This window comes from Adiantum capillus-veneris, chromosome 20 (genome assembly GCF_014529385.1).
Source record: "Adiantum capillus-veneris isolate H3 chromosome 20, ASM1452938v2, whole genome shotgun sequence".
Classification (NCBI taxonomy): Eukaryota; Viridiplantae; Streptophyta; class Polypodiopsida; order Polypodiales; family Pteridaceae; genus Adiantum; species Adiantum capillus-veneris.
Genome location: NC_140950.1, coordinates 13079842 through 13093040, shown reverse-complemented (window position 1 = coordinate 13093040; position 13199 = coordinate 13079842). Strand labels below are relative to the sequence as shown.

Below are 13199 nucleotides of genomic sequence, written 5' to 3'. Positions count from 1 at the left end.
CCTTGCTCCCTCCAATTGTGACAATATGTAATACACTCTCTCTCTCTCTCTCTCTCTCTCTCTCTCTCTCATATTCTATAAGAATTAAGAGAAAATTGACTACAAGATTTAGAGTAATAAATAAACATGGAATTCTTTTTCGAAAGTTCTTCAATATCGTGAAATTGGACCATTTTACAAAGAGCTATGAGGTAATCAATCATGATATACGCAATTTTTTTTAAAAAAATTCATCAATGCGCTTTATACTTTGTTTAGTTCAGTGCTTTCTCTTTGAGCCTTGAGGTAGAGCGCAAGGGGCCGGAGGAGGAGGGAGAGGAGAGAGTAATGGGCCAAAGAGCAAATCGCCCAAAGCTCAGAGATGGCTCCAAGCGTAGCAAGGCAAACTTCCTGACGAGGTAAGGTATGATGGTTCACGACCATATGGCTGAATACAACAAAAGTATTTTGCCAAGGAGTATAAAGCTGGTGTTTTACCCAAGTGTTAGCCTGAATGCATGAAAAATATGGAAACATATATTCCCCCCCCCCCCCCCCCCCCCCCCAACACACATGTAAATAGTGTGTGTCAACATGGTGCATTTAACAAGGCATCTGGAGACGGATGTTGGCACTGCCTTTCAAGGGGGGAGAAGTTCAAAGAGAGAAAAAATAAAACCTACCTTCAAAAATTTGAAAGGTACTCCGTTGCACACTGTCTGACAATCCTTCGGCATATGCCCTCTTTTTCTGCCTATAGGGAGTGCCAACAAACAGCACAATCAATGCATGAACCTAAGAATCTTTGTTATCCAAAAAAATTTATTTCCTGAGTAGAAGGTACAGAACTGTAAAGCATCTGTATGACAGAACTTGAACCTATAGAATCAACCATTCATACCTCATCGACATCTATCTGCATGTTTTTTTGCAGACCCTGAATGATCTCCATAACCTTCCATAATGTTCTACAAACTTCAGCAACGAGTACATGCACATCATGTAGGTCGATGGTTGATGCCACCCAACCTATCCTCAGGCATCAACCATGGCTGGCGATTAACACGCAATACAAATGAACATACCTAAAGAAAAAACGGCTTGCATTGTCACACTGACAAGAATAGCCCAATAAGCACCTATAGTGCAAAAAATTGCACTATCAAAATTTTATGCAAAAAAGAGAGAAATGGCCTACACAAGTGGAAACAAAGGCCAAAATGAGTTGGCATCAAAATTCTGAAAAGTACATGGTGTGGTCATAAGTGTGTTCACCTATATCACTACCACAATATGGGATTTCCAGCACACTCAGAAAATGTATAATTATTACTAGATATTGAACTTTGTATGCTTCTAAGGGCACAAGCTTACATAGCAATATACACAATCAGGAATGAACCTTCCTACTTCCTGGCTTTCACTATCTATATCGCTGGACCCTGTTAAGCGGCTACTCATGGTGAATCCTGGTAAGCAGCAGCAGTACTCAACCCTTGGTGATGCCATGTAGTCGAGACAGAGGCTCCTACATGCACCCGCAAGGCCATGAATTAGAAAAAAATCGGCTTTGTAAAAGCCTTTCATCCTCAAAAGGCATATGTTACATAAATGAGCTGGTATCAATCCATCTATACTACAGAAGCTTCTTTCATGGGCTGCAGAGAACCCTCTTCTGTGTCAACAGCTGCCAACATGTTTCTGATAGACACATAAGCTCCAGCATCAACCTCATTCATTTGTGCTGCATGAGTAAATGCCATTTTTCCAAGTTTTATGTTTCCGAATTTTTGTGCCGCACCCATCACAATATGCCACACCCTCGGACTTGCAAAGAATGGCATCCCTTCTATCATGGCTATTGCTTCATCCAAATGCCCTGCACGTGCAAAAAGATCAACCACACAATTGCAAATCTCTGAGTTTGGAGATGTGGCATAATCTGTGGTCATACTTTGGAAAAACGTCTGGCACTTCTCTACGAGTCCTGTGTGATTGCACACGTTCAGCACGGTTGTGAAGGTAGTGATATCTGGTGACTTACGTTCACTTATCATCAAGTCCAATCGGTCAAAAGCCAGGTCAGCTTGTCCTAGCTGAGCATGTCCTGCGATCAGCACATTCCACAAGACTACATCTTGCATTGGAGACTTATCAAACAGTTGATGGGCCTCTTCAAGCATGCCACAACTAGCATACATGTCAACTACCGCAGTCCCAACAACAGGATCACTTTCCACCAGTCCATGTTTAACAATTGTACTGTGTATTATTTGACCCCTGTGAACAGTTCCAACGTTGCCACATGCTTTCAGGGCGCTAAAAAACGTGATTGCATTTGGAGAAAAACCATCTGCCTGCATGTAGTCTAGAAGTTGCAATGCTTCCTCCTCATGGTCGTGTTCAGCAAACCCAGCGATCAATGTGTTCCATGACGCAACAGTCCGGTTTGAAAGGCTGTCAAACACCTCTTGCGCTTCAGCAAGCATGCCACAATCTGCGTACAAGTTCATTAGCGCATTTGAAACCACAGTTTCCTCTTCCAGAAAAGCGAACTTAGTAATTGTGGCATGTACTTCCAGGCCCTTGTTTGTGTCCTTGATACTGCTATATACCTTCAAAACGCAAACAAAAGTGACAGCGTCTGGTGAGAAACCTTCCATTTGCATGTTGTCAAAACATTTTAGGGCTTTGTCATATTGTGCTTCTTGAGCAAAACCAGCAATCATTGAATTCCAAGAAACAACATTTCGAGACACAAGGTCGCCAAAGACTTCTTGTGCCTTTTCAATCAAGCCACATTTGCCATACATATCAATTAATGCATTGGCAGTTGCAGTAATCTTGCACAGGCCCGCTCTAGCAATCTCATCATGTAATGCCAAACCTCTATCCCCAGCTCGTATACTGCCACAGGCTTTTAACATGCACAGGAAGGTGACTCCATCTGGAAGAACACTGTTTTGTTGCATTTGAGAATAACACACAAATGCCTTTTCAAAGTGTTCATGTTGGATGTATCCTGCAATCAATGCATTCCATGTAACTACCATCCTAGTCACAAGCTTATTAAATGCCTCCTCAGCTCTTACAAGCAAGCCACGCTTGCCATACATATCTATGAGCGCAGTAGCAACAGCAATGTTACTTTCCAATGACCCCCTAGCAAGAATGCAAGTATATATCTCGTCGCTGGTAGATGGAGCTCCTACACTGATGCAAGCTCTCAACACAGCAACAAAGGTAATATCATCAGGAAGAATACCTTGTTCTTGCATCAATTTAAAGCTGACAAGAGCTTCCTCGCCACAATCATCTTCTGCATAACCACTGATGAGTGAATTCCATGTTACTACGTCCCGGACTAACAATTTTCCAAATACTTCCTCTGCTCTTTCCAGCATACCGCATTTTGCGTACATATCCACCAAAGCATTGGCAACTCGAACATTCTTCTCCAATGACCCTTCTTTGACTATCATAGAATGTAATTCTTGCCCTTTTACTGCTTTCCTTAAACTACTACATGCTTTCAGCAAAGAAAGAAAGGTGGCTCTATTAGGAGAAATGCCATCAAGTTGCATCTGCTCAAAACAGTGGAATGCCATATCGCCATGCTTGTGCTGAGAATACCCAGCAATAAGCCCATTCCATGAAATGACATTCCGATTGCTGACCTCTTCAAATACTTCCCGAGCTTTTACGAGACTTCCAGATTTGGCATACAAATTAATTAAGCTGTTCCCAACAAACACATTTGTCTTGAGCAAACCTTTCCGAACGATCTGAGCATGGACTCTGCGTCCATTTTCCAAATCATTATGCTTAGAATAAGAACTGAGTGCTGCCACAAGAATTTCATCTCCATTCAGATTATATTGTGCACCATCAACACTAGAGCATGAAATATCTTCTTCTTCTTCTTCCTGCGCTTCTTCCTGGAAAATCTTCTTTGCAGTCCACGCAATCTGCTCCTTGTTCGCCAAACTGAGCTCTGCATTCTCATGCTCAGCTGAGCTAGCTCGATATTTGGGGCTCCAAGTGGGTCTCCGGTCTTCTTGAACCCAGTGTTTGTTCCGATTATGAATCCAGGGTGATAGCAAGTGATTCTGCCGTCAACAACACAACAAACAGATAAATGGGGTCCGTGTGTGTGTGCGCGTGTGAGTGAGAGTGAGAGAGAGACGTGCGCACATACATGATCGAAATGCTCGGATAGATTACCTTATTAAGCCCTTGATCAAAATTGTCCCGTAACTTTGGAGAAAACGTAACGAGCCTTTGTTGGTCAAGCTCAGCGCTTCTATCGTGCCATTGAGGAGAGAGCGGTGGGCAGTGTGCGCTTGGACTGCGGGGTGCTTCGAGCATTAGGTGGTTGCCAGTTTCTACGGGCGGAGGCAGGCAAATCCCAAGGGGCGTGGAAATTGTTCTAACCTTTAGGGGCGTTTCTCATGTGGTTTGACAAACCTTATCCGGCCACTCACCTTAAGAGTTGGCTTTCTCCACCTAGGGGGGTGGGTGTGTGTGTTGTAATTTCAAGTTGTAGGTAACTCTCTATTAATAAAGAAAATCCAAAGGGGCATGGAAAGTAAGTAGCCCTCAACCATTGGAGCTTCATGACGTCTCAATTTTCGGACCCACCTTCAAAACATGAGCCCCCTGCCCCCCCCCGGGAAGAAGCATACTTTCCACCTCCAATTAGTAGCAAGAAAGTCGTGTATTCGTCGTCAATCTAGTGGGCATTGCAAAGAAGTGTGCAGTGTGTCTTGGAACGAAAAATCAAGTGAATCGTAGAACTTTTGAAGGTAAAGACACACTCAAAAAGACCAAAACTCTAGCCATGAAATCATCACTTTAAAAAACAACCAATATCAACTCAATACTCTTATGTGTGTGATGATTTGATGTAGCCTCGTTTCCCAATTGCATAGATACGGTGCTCTATCACCCTAATAAAAACCCTAAATTTACGCTTAATTTCTTCATCGTAAACATTTCATGGGAGATTCAGAACTTCATTAGACAAGCCACTTGATTATTTGAAGAGGGGAAACCCTAATTGGTGGCCTCACAACCTCGAAAGTACACTAGCACCCTAAGTTGGAAGTGCACTATCTCCTTTCTTAGATGTCCAAAAGAGCTTCTTTTTGGCTCTATAAACTCACCCTCAACAGCTTAAGAAAAGACAAAATTGTCATTGCTGTGGCAATTTTGAGCTATTGTTTGCCATTTTTTTATCGTTTTTAGCCCAAAAATGCCCCTTCTTGCCCGTAAAAAGCCCAAACAAGTTGGAGAAAATTCCTAAATTTGTGGAAAAGTCTTGTTGCTCTCAAATTTCATGTAGAACCTCATTTTTCCACTAGACAAATCAAATGCTTTGGATACATATTTTACGGCCACACACGAAACCTGCTATTTTTTGTCGAGATTGCCTGCATTGAACTTTCTAGGCAAAAAGAGTACATCACTTCAAAACACTTGACATTTGTACATTTCTAAACCAAATTAGGCATGTTTTAATGTGATTAAATATGCATCGATGCCATGTCAAAGGTCTTGCCTCCCCGATAGGGTATGTACATGACTACGATCGTGGCAACGGTTTTTGCATATATCACACTATGTATATTATAACACTTGGTCCCACATAGAAAAATGCACAAAAAGTGAGGTGAAATTTTATATTTCACATTATAAATGTACCATGGCATGACAATGCAGGTACATACCAATCAAGTGATGCTCTGCTTGATGCTATTCACCCTTGTTGCTGGCATTTGTGAACAAGCAAGGCAGAAGTAGCAGGAGAACGGGAGTGCTACTGCTGCCCCCGTCTAAACCCGGACTATGACTTGGATGCTTTTTTATTGCTACCCTCGACACTAAGTAACACCATGAATTAATAAGCAGCGGTGAGGGGATCAATGGTCGAGGTTCACATGCGGCATTTCGAGGCAAACTAAACCCGGGGAGCACAAAAAACAAGGCAGTGTGGAGACTCCTTCCCCCCCGCCACCCAGATTTGAACCCACGGCCTCAGGGGGATCCATGAGAGGCATCTCAAAGAAAACTAAACACGAGTAGTGCAAAAAAAAGGCAAGTATGGAGACTCCATCTTCCCCCCTCAACCCGGATTTGAACCCACGACCTCATGTCCCGAGTTTTGTGTCAAACGGACTAACCACCTCACCTGGTGCACATCATGTACCCTCCCCCATTTTTATGATACTATATTGTGAGCCAACATGTGTTGCTCGAGTTTTTGGAGTTTAACTCGTGTCTGGGTTTAGTTTTAATATGACCCATGTGGCTACGATTGCTCGATTTTCATGCATGGACTTTCGGGCTATGAATCCCCTCACCCCTCTTTAATAAGTATAAGTGTTACTTAGTCCTGAGGGCCTGTTACCCTAGTGGAGAGGGCCAAGAAATGACACGTGTCCACTTTTTGGACTTGCCATAGTAGTAAGGTTGTTAGAGGGCTCCCATTTATTCCTGACGGAATAAAGGGTCCTCTCAATTGGATTTGAAGCCTCATTTGCAACATCCACATGTGTTGATTTTGTAAACCATGATGTGCAATGTGTAGGAGGTTACCTGATGTAGCCTATAAATGTAGGGGGTGCTTCAAGCCCCCCCCCCGAAAAGATGGGGAGCTCTTTCGATGATGGTGTAGCAGTGAGTCGAAAAGGTCAGTATCCTTATGGGGCTTCATCACTCTCTTATGAGGGCCCTCCAAACACGTCTTTAGAGGGTCTATGGGGGAGCCCTCTTCATGCTTTGTTTGCAATTTGGTTGCCACAAGTAGTTGTATGAGAGATTTTCTAACTTCAAAATTGGATAGAGAGTGACATTAAAGTAGTCTCCATCATCATGAGGACTAAGCTTCAAGCCCATTTCCATAGGAGTAGCACTAGGCTTAAAATCTTCAAGGTTGAATGCACACTACAATGTCTCAATGTACTTTGTCTAACACAAAGTAACACATCCATCAATCTGCTTAAACTATATGCCAAAAAAATGATGCAAAAGCCCCAAATATGACATCATATAAGAAACATTCAAATTAGTCTTAAAATTTGCAGTTCAAATCAACTTTAAAATCTGCAATATGTCCTTCATTTGGCCGAATGAGTAGCATGCATAAAGCATAATAAGTAGAAATACATCATGTACATGCTTAACATACAACAATGCTCTTAGATAAATGATTCTAAAAAGCATGTGCAACCAAGTATGCATGAATCTTTTCATACCAAGAATGTTGAGCTTGCTTTAAACCATACAAAGCATTCTTAAGCTTGCACACCTTGTTTTCCTAACCTTTTTGAACAAAACCACAATGCTATGATGTATACACTTCCTCATGCAAGTCACCATTCAGAAGCACACTCTTTATGTATTGTACATTCCAACCATGTTAAGTTGCCAATGCAAAAATTCTATTGAACGGTAATCATATGACTAGTGGGAGAAACAATTGCATCAAAATCAATGCCCTTCTCTTAAGAATACTCTTTTGCCACAAGTCTAGCCTTATAGCAATCAACGCTACCCTCAATCTTGGATTTTAGCTCGTTCACACTTACTACTAATGGTTTTTTTTCCACACCTTTTTTTTTTGCTATTTTTGAACAAAATTACAACATTTTGATACATACACTTCCTCATTCAATCCACCATTCAAAAGCACATTCTTTATGTTCTATACATTCCATACATTATGAGTTGTCAATGCAAAAACGTACAAATGATAGTCATATGACCAGTGGGAGCAAAAGTCTCAACAAAATCGATGACCTTCTCTTAAGATTACCCTTTTGCCACAAGTCTAGCCTTATAGTGATCAACACTACCCTCAAGATTATGTTTTAGCTTGGCCTTTTTTCCAAGAGGCTAGGCACACAGAGAGCTCGTTCCATTCTTCAGAATAGCTGCATATTAAGATTGCCTTGTAGCCTACCAATTTTTTGAATTTTGTGCTCCTCATCATATATAAAAGGCACAACCTACGTAGTGAAATGGTATTAACAATTTTACTATGTTCCCACATAGTGAGGCTATAAAGAAACTTGAACACAACTCATGTGTACCGACATTCGATCATGAAATGAGTAATCACTAGCATGTTTTGGTCTTCAATGCTAAAAATGCAAGCATTTGATTTCATCACTACCCTAAAAGTGGCACATTCCCTTGTGTTATTTATAATTGATGAGGACTATGCAAACTCCCCCACAAGAGGAAATTTGCACACTTTTTCTCTTTATAACGATAAAATTGAGCCACTCACAAAACTAATGATTAGTCACATCTAGAGATAGTAACCTAGAGTTGCTCTAAACATTTTCACCTATTATTTGCAAGGTATACTAGAGCAACCATCAATCATGCAACTCCAATCAGGCAACAACTACACTGTCACACAAGGATGAGCGTAGGCACAAAATACATGTTTCTTTCATATGACTATATTTATTTTTACATGTGCACAATTATCAAAAACTTCTCACTTTATTTTATAGGCATTGATATTCAAGAGAACTAGACACGCAAACATTAAATTGAAACACCACTGAATGGACCAATGTAGAAATTGAGAAGGAAACACAATAGGTCGATAGCAAGAGAAATTGCTTGAATAAACAAGAATCTTAGGTTGGTGTCATGCGCAAGATCACTTTAAGATTTCAGCAACTTAATCCCTCAATGGGTGTAGTGTTTATCTGTGCCAACTTAGATGCACGTCAAGCATATTGTGACATTGCCTTGAGACTACACTAGAAGAATATTGATTGGAAATCATTTGCTTGTATAGTCATTAAGCATAATTGGTATAATGCTTGTATTTGATGATAGTCTACTAGGTAAGGGCCTTGATAGTGGAACAAGTCCCAATATGACATTCTTTAAGTAGGCATGACTATTGGACTACTTATGCAAGCCTCAACTAACAAGTACATGGAGTTTATATAAATGTCCTTTTTCAAAGTTACAATGCTTGTATTTGATAACCTTTTGCAATGGTAGGTAAGGGCCCTGATAGTGGGATAGGTCCTAGTAGAAAGACATTCTTTGAGTGGACACAATTGTAAGGCTACTTATGCAAACCTCAAGCATATAGCCACATAGAGTTGATATAATGCCCTTTTTCAAAGGTACAATGCTTGTATTCAATGACTTTTTGTAGAGGTGGTTAGGGACCCTAATAGTGGCACAAAAGGACGTAATTTATTAGATAGCGCATGAAGAAAGATGCCACTCTTAACTTTACAATTTCATGTCTAGCTTCATTTTAGAGTACAATCAACTTCCAAATGTAGAGAGCTGATAAAATCGCACCAAAATGCTGGCAACAAAAACTTGCAAACCAGAATCATGCCTTGCATGCAACGAAAATTTTTGTGTTATAAAACTAATACACATACAGGCTCACATGGCTGTATTTTCTCATCCTATGGATGCAAGAAGTAGCCATTCATGCATCCTTTGTGATGCTTTAAAGTTTGTTGCATAATTGTACATCCCATAGCAGTAATAAGTTAGAAGCATATCTAGTACCTTTGACATCCATTCATTAATACTCAATGTGTCATAGAAAATATGGGTTGTGAAATAAATGTGAAACCTCTTTGTGATTCAAAAAATATATAAAATCATAAAAAGCACACCATAATTTAGATACTTAGCACCCATGAAACTCAAAACCATCATGAGGTAAAGTATAAAAATAGATAATTACAAAACAATTTTTTGAATTTGTGATTAGACACTATGCCACACATAAGAATCCCTAGCATGTAGGTGCAAAAGCTTCAATAGCTTTCTTAAACTTGGACTCATAATTTGTGCCACAAGAATCCAACATGTGTAAACATTTCTATCACAAATTTCAGATTTGCATAACTGGTTCATCATGGATAGAGGAGATTATAGTGATACCCATTTTCCTTACTTGATAAAGAGAGAGATGAATTGAAACTTCCATGAATTGTCACAAATTGGAATTGTGGATTCCCCTTGTGATGAGCTACTTGGCATAACTTGAACTACGTTTATGGTTGCCTTTCCTTTGTTTGCTGGATTCCTAGGACAATCTTTTGGAAAATGTTTGCCGTTGCAACCACACTATGCACAATATGCCTCTATTGGTTTTATATTCTTCTCTCGCTTAGGACTGTCATTTTTTCAATGTGTTCGCCCCATAGTTATGGAAATTCCCGATTTTTGGCTCAAGCATTGGTTTCATCATGGGTGGTCTAGCCCCTTGGTTTGCAATGAAGTAAACTGTGTTGCATTGGGTGGTGCTTGGTAAATTTGCTCCACTATAATGGGTGTCGACTAAATGTACCACTCGTCCTCTATTCCCACCATCACAAAACTCGCTTCATTATACGACATGATTGGTACTAGAGCCTGCTTTTCCACTTGCTCTTCAAGCAACATACATATAACTGGCACAACATTGGTTGCTAGTAGTGGTGGCTACTGGCCTAATACGAGTTGTGGTCTTTCCATAGCCATAGGTGGTTTCTGAACTTGTGCCATGTTCGGTGGATATCTATACATGGGTTGTCCTTGTTGACTCATCGGCACATACTGGACATTTCCATCATATTTAGGCTTATAACAGCACTCGTTTGTTTTGTGGTTGGTCCATTTCCCTTTGATGGCACACCATTTCAATGGTTTTTGTTGTCCCATAGGTTGTCCTTGTAACATTTAATGGCCTAATAACTTATGTGTAGCGGAAATTAGCATGAACATAGTGGCCATTTCATTAGAATAGATTCCTAATGAGAATTACAAGAGTGCTTGGGTGGAGAGAGCAACAAAAAGCATAACACCTAGTTAGATAGCATCGACAATACTTTCAAAAGAGAGAGAAATTAAGCTATTGACAACAGTTGAGGACCGGATTTGCATGGAGCCGGTCCCCCCTCCAAAAGGTTTTGTATTATGGTTTCTCCCATCAAGAGAGACATTGTACAATACAATTCTTTGTGTTCCTTCAAGACTAGCTAGTGCAATGAAGATGGAAGCTTCATACACCAAGCAAAACACTTAATCAAACACAACTTGAATTATCCCCGTTCTCAGACCCAAGACCTCACACACCTTCGAAGATGGTGAGAGCTAGCAGGGTATGAGAGTAGATTGAGAGGAAGAAGGAGTATCTTACGAGAAAGATGTACATCTCCTCACATAATCACTCATATTAGCATAGCTTAGCTTAGTAATTAGCTTGGTAGAGGAGATGAGCATGCATTGAAGCTTGGCTCTTGGTTGGATTTGCATCCACATGCCAAGAGAGTGTTGATGTAGGCTTCTATCTCACAAGCTTGGAGTAGGTGATGAGCTCTCCATTAAAGCTTGGGAGGAGATAGAGTATTCTTCCTTCACACATGGTCAAGTGTGAGTGTGTGTGTGTGTGTGTGTCAATCCAAGCAAAAATCAGCCCCCTCTCTCTCTTGGGCGAGCCCTAGCTGCTAATTTGGTCTGGCTTTTGCCTCATTGGACCTCCCCAAGTCAAGCCAATAGGTATTAAGCAGCATAAGTGATAGCCTTCTGACATGTGTCCCCCTTTCCCCTTTTGTGAGAGCTTTAGGTAATTAAATAATTAAACTAAACTCTCATTGGACCCCTTTGTCTCCTGGCCAATAGAAATCAGGCAAGCCATGGGGCTTCTGAATGCTCATTGGACCCTTTGGGAGACTGCCCAATAGTCTTCTAGGAGACTTAATTCTCATTGGTTTCTTTTATTAAATGTTTTTAAATTAATTAAACTACATTTACTCTAGCTTAATTCTCATTGGTCCACTTCAAGGGTCTTCCAATAGGAATTGGGCACACCTTGTGGGCATCTGGCCTAGGGAGCTGACATGTGTCCCTCATTCCCTTTGTGTAAAGGGAGCCTGTGTGTGTGTGTGTGGCTTTCTCTCTCATCCCCTACCTTTGGGGCTCGCCCCCTCCCATGTAGGGATGCGCAAAGACTTTTAGGGCACACACAAAGCATCCAATTTTCCCTAGGGTTGACCTTCGGACACAACCTTTGAATTTTGGAACCTTAGCATTTTGGAAGTCTTAATGGGCTGAACCTTAGGGTCTTTTTAGCCCATTGTTGCACATGGCTCTTTTGCAGATGGCCCCCCCCTTTGGATCCCTATTTTTCCTCCTTTGGATCCCTACTGTGGCCGGTCTGCTAGCTTAACCAATATTCTAGCTTTTTCTCCCTTGGCACTTCCCCACATTAAATGATCAGTTTAATATGAGAAAATCATTTAGGAGAATTAGATATTGATTATTATGACATTACCTCTCTCTTGAAATCATAGTCGTCCTCGACTATGGTGTAGAGAAGATAAAGCATATTCATGAGTCCTTTTCTTAGCGGGTAGAGGATCCCTATGTTACCCTACGACATCATTCCATAATGGATGACTAGTCCATTTGGCGCTTGAGAGCCTGAGGCTGCCGCAAGCATGTCTGCACATTAGTCCTATCAGTCTTCCATAGTAGAGTGACAAGCTCTACTTGGTGTTTGGGAGACGTCGTCTCCGCAAACTTGATCTAAGCATGCATACTACTTCATTTTTGTGCACAAATACAGAAAAAGAGAGTCTTATAAGACAAAAATTTTGTTCATTTTTAACATTTTGTACATTTGCTTACTCTTGGGAAGCATTGTAAGCATTGACAAGGTTTAGGTTATCCTTTAATTGTATGCCTTGCATCCATCTAGCATCTTCGAAAGGATAATTCTTAAACTTAATAAGATATCGTCGGATAGTCTTACCGCCTCTTAATACCTTGTCTTCATGTCGGAGAATGGACTCGGGCTGCAGCACCTCCTCTTGGTCCTCGATCTCCGGTGGGTCTTCAATAGTTGGTTCTTGAGGTGGCTCTCCTTTGTAAGGCTTTAATAGGCTCACATGAAAAGCATTGTGTATGAGCCAATGATTGGGCAACTTAAGTTGATAGGCCATCTCATTGATTGGCCTAAGAATCTGGAAGGGACCATAGTACCTTTTTGCTAGTTTAGCATAGTACTTTTGGTGGCCCGTAGGATTCTTGCCCGTCGTGTGCCTTAATCGAGCCTTGGGAAACTTTAACAAGACCCAATCGTTTTCTTTAAAGGCTTGGGCTCTTTTGTGCTTGTCAGCAGCAGCCTTTTGCCTTTGCTGTGAGACAGAGATAGCATCCTTAATCTTTTGGAAAGA

At 41.0% G+C, this 13199-nt stretch overlaps 1 protein-coding gene across 1 annotated transcript; it reads right to left on the bottom strand.

Moving 5' to 3' along the window:
• Positions 1-1463: 1463 nt before the first annotated feature.
• LOC147432121 (pentatricopeptide repeat-containing protein At2g33680-like) lies at positions 1464-4405 on the bottom strand. Its single transcript, XM_086492126.1, has 2 exons — positions 4204-4405; positions 1464-4088 (listed from the first exon to the last, which is right to left on the bottom strand). Exons 1-2 carry the CDS (start codon positions 4345-4347, stop codon positions 1611-1613), a joined length of 2622 nt encoding a protein of 873 aa, XP_086348252.1. The 5' UTR covers positions 4348-4405; the 3' UTR covers positions 1464-1610.
• Positions 4406-13199: the final 8794 nt, after the last annotated feature.